The sequence below is a fragment of the Lampetra planeri genome, chromosome 5 (genome assembly GCF_965212315.1).
Source record: "Lampetra planeri chromosome 5, kcLamPlan1.2.h2, whole genome shotgun sequence".
Lineage (NCBI taxonomy): Eukaryota > Metazoa > Chordata > Hyperoartia > Petromyzontiformes > Petromyzontidae > Lampetra > Lampetra planeri.
Genome location: NC_136111.1, coordinates 577,830 through 589,238, shown reverse-complemented (window position 1 = coordinate 589,238; position 11,409 = coordinate 577,830). Strand labels below are relative to the sequence as shown.

General features: G+C 49.8%; 1 protein-coding gene and 2 non-coding genes across 4 annotated transcripts in view; 2 read left to right on the top strand and 1 right to left on the bottom strand.

Moving 5' to 3' along the window:
• The first annotated feature begins 3,012 nt into the window (after positions 1 to 3,012).
• TRNAV-CAC (transfer RNA valine (anticodon CAC)) lies at positions 3,013 to 3,085 on the top strand. Its single transcript has one exon. It is a non-coding gene; the product is annotated as a tRNA-Val (tRNA).
• A 145-nt stretch (positions 3,086 to 3,230) lies between these two features.
• On the top strand, positions 3,231 to 3,303 carry TRNAV-AAC (transfer RNA valine (anticodon AAC)). The gene has a single exon. It is a non-coding gene; the product is annotated as a tRNA-Val (tRNA).
• Positions 3,304 to 6,215: 2,912 nt separating this feature from the next.
• The window catches only part of LOC144718606 (protein phosphatase EYA1-like), a 78,145-nt gene continuing 72,951 nt past the window's right edge, over positions 6,216 to 11,409 (bottom strand). For both annotated transcript variants that reach the window (XM_078593990.1, XM_078593991.1), the window contains one exon: positions 6,216 to 9,426. In XM_078593990.1, coding sequence (XP_078450116.1) covers positions 9,346 to 9,426 — 81 coding nt within the window. In that variant the 3' untranslated portion in view covers positions 6,216 to 9,345. The remainder of the gene's footprint in view (positions 9,427 to 11,409) is intronic.

Genomic DNA, 11,409 nt, shown 5'->3' with positions numbered 1-11,409 from the left:
TGGTGCGGTGTGTAAAAAACATCGCCACTGGGGAGACAAAGGCGGCCGGGCGTGGTGCTGGCCACCCACCCCCTCGTGTGTCACAGTGCCGGCCTTCATGGGTGCTCGCTAACAGCACTTGCCCCAACGGTCCGCTGCCTCTATGCGGGGGACCTTTGTCTTTGTTGTGTGCGCGTGACACCTTTACGTGGCGCGTGGTTCACGTGGCGGCCGCAGCCTTTGAAGGCGGCTGGAGCACACAGAGGCATGACGCCTGTGGGCCATTTATTAGCAGTAGCGGAGGGAAGAAAGCGGCCAATGCATCGGTGGCCTCTGATGTTCGGAGTAACTGTTTCAAAACCCTTGGCAAAAGGGTTCAAAGCACGTTGCAAGCGTCTCCTCCTTCGCTCGCAGCCATGAACTGATACATCACGGCGATCGGCACGATGTTGCGACGTGCCGAGCCCTGCAGCAGAATCCACACGCAGCAAGCCGCGGCGTGTGCCCAGCCCCGATCTCGCGAGACACCCACCGAGCTGGTTCTACACTATCTACTTTCTTCACCAATGTCTAAGAGCCCCCCCCCACCCCCGACTTGTGGTAGAGTCGCGTGAATTGGTCAGAACAGGGAATTGTGATATTTGTCTCTGTGGCGTGGAGCCTTCGCTCGAGCTCGGGAGGAGCGCTCGGGATCATCGCGGTTTGGGTGAATTCGGAAATGTGCCGGGTCCAGAGAGAGAGAGAGCCGCAGTCACGACGGCAGCAGCGGAGGAGTGAAGACTTTGGGGGCGATTCGAGTGGTTATGAAGGCGGCGATGGAAAGTCTCACAGAGGCGAGGGATGCGAGCAGGCGACACGCGGCAGGCTGCAGAGAAACACCAATTCACGCCTTCGCGCGTCCAGTGAGTGTGGTACTCATACCGTACACGCTGCTCTCTAACGCCAGGCGATCCAGAGTGCACCCACATTCTGCTTTCAATCTTTATTAAAGAAAAAAACCCAGCCGAGAATTAATAAGACACCGTCCACTGTAAGTTGGAGGCATGCCCAGGATTTCAGCGAATATCTCTGGCTTTTGTCGTGAAATCCCACGTTTATCAAACATAAGAAAAAGGAACACCAAGACAGAATCATGAAAGTCGCCCCGCCTAGAAACATCAACTTTGGGGAAAACCGCCAAAAGTTCCCAGCGACTGCTGCCCTCAACCCCCTCGCGTCCCGCGAGACTCGGAATCACTCCTCGCGCTATCAGTTACGTCTCGAAAGAGAGGCCCTGCCACCAACGATTCGTTTGCACTCAGAAGTAGTTGGAGACACAGCCAAACCTCAACCCATTCTCATTCAAGTTGCCGTGAGGTTTATATTCGTGTAAGCCGAGTAACTTAAATTGTATTAAAAAAATATATAAGCTCCTCTGATCAGCCTACTTAGTGTCAATGCGCTGTGATGATTTATGTGCTGTTTTCAGTAGCGTCCCAATTATAGCCATCTGTGATTATTGAATGGATGTTGTCACGTGTAGCTTAATTCTTATCCCGCATTCACTGCATCCTCAGTGATTGCCTCGTCCTGTCCGGGTCCAGGGTGGTCTCCTCTGCCTGCGCGACTCTCGCTATGAATGTCATTGATTGTCTATGAATGGCTTCATCGACACCTGTATCGATCTCTCTTCCTTCCCAACTCGGCCCTGCAGAATTCAACAGCTCACTTAATCTCTTGGAGTATAAATGTGTATTTTTTTAAACCCGTCTTCTTCACATGATCCTCATCAATGTCTGCCCCAATTGAGATGAGGTTGCATTTCGTTACTTCGTGAATCGTGACATGAAGATGGTCCGTATCTTCTTTTGTCAGTACATTCACATTGGCTCAGCGCACTGTGCTATGAACTCGGCGATCTGAGTTTGATTTCCAGCCACGGCTACCATCAACAGAGCAGCGTGTTAAAGTCTGGTCAAGTGTGAGGAGGCCTTCATCCAGCAGTGGACTGACAATGGGCTTTACGTTATGTGTATAGTTACCCATTGTTTACTTTCCACGCACATGATCGATCTGAACAAAGTGAATTGGAAACCTAAGACGCCCCATCAAGCAGCTGGAGATGAGAAATTATTTTTCTATTAAAATACTTTTCTATAAATAGTTTTTGTGTTTTTTATATAATGATTCTTTAAAAGTGAATTGCCTAATGAAGATAACATTATACGTTGTTCACATTAGAAACCTCTGCAACACCACAGTCTGAGTTAGTGCCTCGGGGTGGCTGTGAAGTGAGAGATTTCCTCCCTTCGTTGCGATTCGCTTCTCGCGTTGTAGCCACGCCGCTTGAGACACATTCGGTGGAGAAGGCGCCCGTGGCTGCGACGAGAAGTCACAACGCGAGGCTGCACCGTGCAGATCGAGCAGCAGCTCACGGCCGACACGCTCCGATGGTAGCGTGTGCAGCAAACGAAGAATTAGCAACGAACTCTGTGGAGTCACTCGTAAATATCCACCTTGAAAGAATAAATGTACAGGAGAAGTTGAATGTCAAGAATCTGTGTCTTGATCAACCGACTTGAGCATTTGAGTGTTTATAAATGCCTACCGTTGGTAGATAAGACAAGTTATATTACTTTCACGGGAAAGCCAATAGCATGAGGAGGTTCTTCTTAACGAGAACATGAGAACACCATCTTTTCAGGTCACTCACAACAGCCCCACCTAGTGGGCATGTCACGAGACGCCACTGCCAGTCAGTGACTTTGCCCGTCGACACGACACACTGCACGACACACATCCCCGTGAAGACCATCGGCGCACGCGCGCCTCGCGAGAGGGATCGGTAGCACCACGCCCAGCCCCCTTGATCTACCTAGTAGCTATTTGTATATCTTCGAAACCGGGCGGAAACATTTTACGTAAAAAAAATCGTGCTTTATTTGAATTGCACGTAAAATGTGCCTTCATGAACTTGATGATTTCATCATTCTTCACTGTTGGCATAGGTCTATACTAGTGAAGTGTGTTGCAACTTAATAGGGTGGACAAGCAGTTTCCGTAGTGTAGTGGTTATCACGTTCGCCTCACACGCGAAAGGTCCCCGGTTCGAAACCGGGCGGAAACATTTTACGTAAAACCCCAAAAATTCGTGTTTTATTTAAAGTGCACGTAAAATGTGCCCTCATGAAGGTGATGAATTCATCATTCTTCACTGTTGGCATAGGTCTATACCAGTGAAGTGTGTTGCAACTTCACAGGTTTGCCAAGCAGTTTCCGTAGTGTAGTGGTTATCACGTTCGCCTAACACGCGAAAGGTCCCCGGTTCGAAACCGGGCGGAAACATTTTACGTAAAATCAAAAAAATTCATATTTTATTTGAAGTGCACGTAAAATGTGCCTTCATGAAGGTGATGATTTCATCATTCTTCACTGTTGGCATAGGTCTATACCAGTGAAGTGTGTTGCAACTTAACAGGGTGGACAAGCAGTTTCCGAGTGTAGTGGTTCTCACGTTCGCCTCACACGCGAAAACATCTGTCCCAATGTTTAAACTGCGGCGCCAGGAGATGGACTCGAACCGTGGACCTCTGGATTTGGGAGTGCGATGCTCTAGCTATTACACCACTCTGACAGCGTTGTGTTTGACGCATTAGAGTCACATATACAAATATATATATTTGCTGTGTAGTCTTCAGATGAAAAAATGTAAGTGTCTAATTTTCTCTGCTGCAACGAATTGGATTTTTTTTTACTGAGATAATGAACTAAAAATGCTGGATGAAGAATGGATATACTTGATAATTTATACTCATAAATACATAACATAGAGCTTGTAAATACATTGCGCATTGAATCATTTCACAAAATGATGCTGTTTGACAGTGAATTAATGTTTCTTGAGTCAGCACCTATGTCGTAACCATGTAGAAACGTTTCTTCCCCATTCACTTATAGAACTACCGCGGCTCCACTCTCATTGAATTAAATTACGTCCCGATGAAAATACATTTTCCTCCGAATGTTAAAAACTAGTTATTCCGCAAACGCCCGTCAAAAACAATGAACGTTTCTCAAATACCACTGTACATGCATTCCCTCTGTTCACTATAATTTCCCCATTTCACATCTGAATGTAATCAAAGGCGCGGGTAATCCGGAAGGAATTTCCCTTTAAAGCTCTTTCACTAAACGCGCGTCCTACCCGGCCTGCGAGAAAGAGAGCGAGCGAGAGAAAGGTGGGAACCAGAGCTCTATGCTGTAACGACGTCCCGCGTGAACACAGCGTGAACATAGCAGCCACGGGCAGCGACAGCCTGAGCTGTTGTGGTGAGCTCGATGCATTTGGCGGTGTTCGTAAAATGCAATCATCCTCTTGAGCAAGCGATACAAAAAAGCCGTCAAAGTGATTTATTGCTCATGGGCGCACTGAGGTGTCCATTTCATATTCACAGCCAAGTCAGTCGCTGCAATTCCACATTCCTATGACGGCGACTTGTCCATTCATAGTACCGTTCAACCACTTTTGAATTTAAAACAGTGGTAGTTATTTTATTGACCCCGAAGCGATGATCGGCCGAGTCAACCACCAACCAAGCTGAGAACTCGCCACCTTCCGACTGCGAGGTGCTCGGTCGGACACACACACAGTGACACCCAGACCTCGATTAAAGACCTTCCCAAGTCATCCTTGTTAAGAGGATATTTGACCATGATTCACACTTAAAATATAGCAAAATAATTTCAGGTGACATTCGCACAAAGGTTAAAAATATTCGTTGTACAAATCGACTCCTGTATGTATGTTGAACTTCTTTCGCACCGTATGTAGCCAACCGCGCTACTCGGATGTGCCGGTTGCCTGCTCGTGTTTTTTAATCTGTGCCATTTGCGCGCGAGATAGTTTGACGTGACAGCACACCACGCTCGGTGGGCCACCACGACTCCTGTGCGCTCGTGTCGAGAGGGCAGCGTGACAGCCCACTTCTCTTGCGCAATGTGCCCCCGGGCTCAGCGCAATAACGGTAATGTATCTCTACAGGTTATACTTGAATAACTATTGGGGTTGTTTCTTCATATGGAAACGCCATATTAGTTTCATGTGTTTTGTTCTGACGACACAAAAAAAATCCACATTCTGTCCGATCGTAATTGATATAACGCTAGTTTCCCAGCAGATCGCATTTCTACTCAAATGACACTGCATGCCAACACTGCAATCGTTGCTCACGTTCTGGTATTGATCCGCAGAGATCTCACTCGATGGGCACGAATAATCACGGCCAATGAATGGAACTTAGCCAAGAGGACGGCAGAAATTGAGAGATGGAGCGATGAAAACAGTTTGTGTGCAGGTTCGAAATGGATGCTTGCACAGCAGGAACAAGAGAGGTGGTGGTGGCTTGGGTCGGCTTTCAGCCGGCAGTGGGACTGGCCATGGCTAATGAGGACACATGTTACACCCTCCCTGTGATCTTGTAACATGTCAACATGTGTGCGGTAATAAGATTGTTTATCTGGCGACTCTGTCACAGGCAGCTGGGTAATATCGGGGTCACAGCATTGCTCGTCAGGTGTGCAATGAGGGGGCTTCCGGGTCGTTGCCAAGCCTCGCGAGCCAGGCGCGCCGTGCCCTGTGGAGTCTGCGTGCCGGGACATTGCCAGGCCAAGCGTCTTGGAAAAAGACGCCCTCTGACAGAAAGGCTCTCATTGGGTCGGCAGCTCCAGTGAACCCCGTGGTGGAGTTGGGAGATTTCGAGTAAACGGGGGGAGATTTATTTACCCCAGCCAGTGGGGAGGGGGGTGAGGATTGTGTCTACCTCGGAGATTAAAATTCCACAGCAGTCTTTGATAAGGGAGATTTTCTCACCTGACAGCTAAGCGCGGTATTTGAATCCTAGTCAAGTCAAAAAAGTCTGTGTAGGGGCATGCTAATCAACTGTAGGGCCATGCTAATCAACAGCGGCAGACATTCCACATTCCTATGCTGGGGGCGAGTTCCCCCATAGGACCAGTGCTGACTTCTCACAAAATAGTACTCGAGTGACCTAATTTACGAGACACACGATTGGTTGAGCAAAGCCTCCAACGGGAATTGAATTCGCACTCTTCCGATCGAGAGTCTAGTGTCGTGTCACTAAATGTTGCTAATTGTCATTCATGGAAATGCGAGCTTATATACAATATACACAAAGACAGACACACACACGCGCGCGTGCAGTGAACCGACCATAATAATAAAAAACGAACCCGTGAGCTTAATGCATCAGAATCTGACGTTGGGTTTATTACTCTTTGCAAGAAATGATTGTCTAATAAATAAAAGTTAAAAGAAAGCGATGCAAGGGCAAGTTGATTGATTTTCCACCAGGTGGCATCACATCCGTTCATTCAAAACACGACTGCGCAGCACATTGTCGTGTGGTGGTGGTGGTTGTTTCTCGACTGGGCTTCCCCGCTCTCACTCCGCGGAGATAGCTGCTTGTCAGCTCCCGGAGACGCGCGCGTCGTGTCTGTCTGTGTGTGTGCGTGTGTCTGTGTGTGTCTGTCTGTGTGTCTGTGTGTGTCTGCGTGTGTGTCTGCGTGTGTCTGTGTGCCTGTATGTGTGTCTGTGTGCCTGTATGTGTGTCTGTGTGTGTGTCTGTGTGCCTGTATGTGTGTCTGTGTGTGTGTCTGTGTCTGTATGTGTGTGTCTGTGTGTGTCTGTGTGTGTGTGTCTATGTGTCTGTCTGTGTCTGTCTGTGTCTGTCTGTGTGTCTGTCTGTCTGTGTGTGTTTGTCTGTGTGTCTATGTGTGTCTGTATGTGTGTGTCTGTGTGTGTCTATATGTGTGTGTCTGTGTGTGTGTCTATATGTCTGTGTGTGTCTGTCTGTGTGTCTGTCTATGTGTGTCTGTCTATGTGTGTCTGTCTATGTGTGTCTGTGTGTCTGTGTGTGTCTGTCTGTGTGTCTGTCTGTCTGTGTGTGTTTGTCTGTGTCTGTATGTGTGTGTCTGTGTGTCTATATGTGTCTGTCTATGTGTGTCTGTCTGTGTGTCTGTCTGTCTGTGTGTGTTTGTCTGTGTGTCTGTCTATATGTGTCTGTATGTGTGTCTGTGTGTGTCTATATGTGTGTGTCTGTGTGTGTGTCTATATGTCTGTGTGTGTCTGTGTGTCTGTCTATGTGTGTCTGTGTGTCTGTCTGTGTGTGTCTGTCTGTGTGTGGCTCGTTACTCAATGAAACAGAGGCACTGAGAAAGGGGGGGGGAGGGTGGGTGGGACAACCTGTTGATTCGCTTTAAGACGGTAGCAATAATGTACAGCAAACAACCCTCGTGGTCCCTGACATCGTCGACGCGACCTCGAGTCGTGCCAACCTCCAGGGGGACTTGGCTGCACTGCAACAACTGTCCATCACGCGTCATCCCTCTTGCACGCTCAAATCCACTGCCCTTCGGTACAGCCCAACGAAGCATCTCTGGAGCTTCCACGCAATTTAAGACTCCACAAAGACCGCACCAATAATCCATTTGGCGCAATCTACTCTTACAGTATTTGGAAAGCATTTTTTTTAGGAAAGGACGGGGAGAGTTTATATACTTGAATGCTACAGTAACACTAACACTCAGTAAATATACACTAAATCAACACAACTGACAAATCAAAATGTTGTAACGATTTAAGTCCCGTTACTTGCTAATTTTCAGACGTGACCTTTCCTAGATTCCGCGGAGATGATTCGGAAAAATTACGATTTTTTTTGTTAAAAGAAACGCTGAAATTTGTCAAACAACACGCACTTCGTAACAATCTTAACATTGCATCACCATGTATTGTTTAAGCAGGAACACTATGTAACAAAGTATACACATTACTGTAAGGCACAGTGCAACACTGTTTCAGGCGTGCCATACAATGTCCGTTTTGAGTGTGTCGATTAAACACCATGCAATGTTTATGCGTCTCCTTACGTCATTACAAGTAATCATAAAGTGGATCGTATAGGGACACTTTTTTATTTCAATCCTAATTACGGTAATTATTTTTCTTCCACTCGATGTAATGTTTCATGTGATTGTCAATGCAACTCGGAATCTATTGCTCCAGAACGGTAGAGATCTCACTCCAGTCCGGTAGAGATCTCACTCCAGTCCGGTAGAGATCTCACTCCAGTCCGGTAGAGATCTCACTCCAGTCCGGTAGAGATCTCACTCCAGTCCGGTAGAGATCTCACTCCAGTCCGGTAAAGATCTCACTCCAGTCCGGTAGACATCTCACTCCAGTCTGGTAGAGATCTCACTCCAGTCCGGTAGAGATCTCACTCCAGTCCGGGATAGATGCCACCCCAGTCAGGTAGAGATCTAACTCCAGTCCGGTAGAGATGCCACTCCAGTCCGGTAGAGATCTCACTCCAGTCCGGTAGAGATCTCACTCCAGTCCGGTAGAGATGCCACTCCAGTCCGGTAGAGATGCCACTCCAGTCTGGTAGAGATGCTACACCAGTCTGGTAGAGATCTCACTCCAGTCCGGTAGAGATGCCACTCCAGTCCGGTAGAGATGCCACTCCAGTCTGGTAGAGATGCTACACCAGTCTGGTAGAGATCTCACTCCAGTCCGGTAGAGATGCCACTCCAGTCCGGTAGAGATGCCACCCCAGTCAGGTAGAGATCTAACTCCAGTCCGGTAGAGATCTCACTCCAGTCCGGGATAGATGCCACTCCAGTCCGGTAGAGATCTTAGTCCAGTCCGGTAGATATATCACCCCAGTCCAGTAGAGATCTCACTCCAGTCCAGTAGAGATCTCACCCTAGTCCGGTAGAGATCTTAGTCCAGTCCGGTAGATATATCACCCCAGTCCGGTAGAGATGTCACTCCAACACGGGCGGCACTTCGCTCACAACGGTGCCGCCATCGTCGCAGGTCCATTGGGTTGAGCATCGAGGAAAGCGTCGGTAAAATAAATTAAAATACGGGGTGCGGTGATCGGCAAAAAAGTTCCAAGCAACGCTCTGGAGGTGTAAGCGTTTTCGACTGCTTTCGGTCTGCGGAAAATGGAAGAAATCAACAAAGTGCAACGCTCCAAATCCAACGGCCCACGTGCTGCACAGCTAACACCAAACAGTCGAGCAAAAACCATCGTCGTCCAGGTTGTCCGCTCCGTTGCCGCAAGCTTGCGCGCTCCGGCACGCCGCGCCGGCGCCTCCGGCTGCCGCCGCCGCACGGAGGGGCGCGCGGCGGAGGGACCGACCGCCGCGGCGTTCGTGTCGAGTCCGGAGCCGTGGGTCGCGCCGGGGTTGGGCGGTTTCGAGGAAGGCCGGGGGTCGCCGAGGGACGGAGCGTCCCTGGCGCGCGGTCGTCCACGCGGCCCGGCCGGGGTGGCGGGCGCCCGCGTGGGCCGCCGGGCGGCGGCCTTAGAGGTACTCGAGCTCCAGTGCGTGGTGCAGGGCCATCAGGTCCGAGTGGCCCGAGATCCTCCAGAAGGGCATGTTGTGCTGCACGCCAGGGGCACGGCAGGGGCACGGCCGGGGCACGGCCAGGGCACGGCAGGGGCACGGCAGGGGCACGGTAGGGGCACGGCGTTAGCGAGTCGTCTCGACGGCCACCCACCGAGCGCCAACGTCTCGCGACGCACGGCGACGCGGCGTGTCGTCACAACGCATCGAACAATAATAGAATACACTACGCAGCACCACAACAAATACAGAACACATTGACAGACTATGCCGTGCAATACATTAAATATGGTAATACATTCATTATAATCTATTACAATATAACAATACATTTACAATGAATTATACCACTGTATAATTAAATATGTTAAATATATACATTGCAAATACTTTAATATAGTTTTACAATGCATTACATTATCATACGACAGTACGATTGAGTATAACACCTACATTTATATTGCATTATGCAATACCGTAATATGATAAATATGATAAATCACAATGGAAAACGTGAACAATCCGCCCGCTGTAGATTGGCACGTCGTGTTTAAATTCAGTCTTTCCACTCGCTGCGTCTGTCCATGCGCATGTACTCACAGCGCATGCAGAAGGGCACAGAGGGAGCCACACATGTCAGATAATTTTACCACACACATACCTCGTTCAAAATTTCATTCAATTTATAAAATACGTAAACAAAAAATAAAGACAGTCCAGTCATGGAAATTTTGGAATAAGACAGCATGTGCTTAAAAACTATTTTGATGAGCGTCCATTTTCCCAAAAGCATGGAATTTTACTTGGCCCATCATTCCTCTGTGGTCAATAAGTACAGTACTACTTTGTCGGAATGGCAACAGTGGCTGCCCTCGGGATAGACTCGCACCCACCACAGATTCAGGGCTGTTGAGAGGAGATGAGCACTGCCTCGATGCTCAGTTGAGCAGGAAACCACTTTGACTTTGGAATAAAGCAACGAGGGGACAAATCGTCGCCGTGCGGCGGCGAGCGGACAGCCATGGGGATGCTCGACGCCACGCCGGCAAAGGAAGGGGGGGGCACACCTGCCAAGTGACCTCCGCCTTTGTTTTTTCTTCCAAAGAGAGGGCACTTTATCTGTAGCCATTAACATCGTCACCCTGGAATGTTTTTTTAATTGTCCACTTGGTCAGAAGAAATCCCTCTGCTGTAAACACGCGGCGAGGGCCGGCGCGGTGACCCCGCCTTGACGCCCCCGCGCCGACCCACAGCCAAACCCCCTCCGGCTTGGCACCCTCAACGCTTTCCCTTTCCAAGTCAAGTTCTGCCATCGCCGTGGAGGGAGATCCTCACGGCGACGCGTGCATCTGCTCCCTTCGGTACGCGCTGATGCGGCGCGGAGCCCGGAGGGAAGAAAACCGCGCGGGGTGATGGGTGAGGGCGGTGGGCGAGGGCGGTGGGCGAGGGGTGAGGGCGGTGGGCGAGGGTAGTGAGAGAGTGAGTGGCGTGCAGTGTCACCAGGGCGTGGATAGGAAAACCACGTCGCTCTCGAGCGCGGGGGGACGCTGCCGTCGGCACTGTGGTGATCACGCTGGACTTGCAATCCAGGGCTCGGCAGTTCGATCCCATCCCTCAGCTCAGCGGGTAAAACGATTGAGCAAGTTTCTTTAAATCCTCCCCGCCTCTGTCTGCCCCGTATTAATGGGTACATCAGTTAGGGGGGGTCGTTGAGCACTCCGAGGGGGCGTTGGGTTCTGTGAGCGGTCTCGGCGCTGCTGCTGCCCCCGTCTGCCGCGAGGCTGTATCGGCTATCGGCGCGCGGGCCGTGCCGAATCGTAGACAGCTGTGTACACAGTCGCAGGCGTCGGCGGGGCCAGACAGAGAGCCGGGGTTTAGGATCCCCAGGGGAGAACCCCTCATGCACATTCGTGCCTTGGCTTCCCTCACCCCAATAACTGCCCCCAATTTAATGAGAACTCCAAAATAATCCCATTGTTTTGTCTGCCTGTGCAGTCAATCACGTCACCGCTGGGGTTGTCG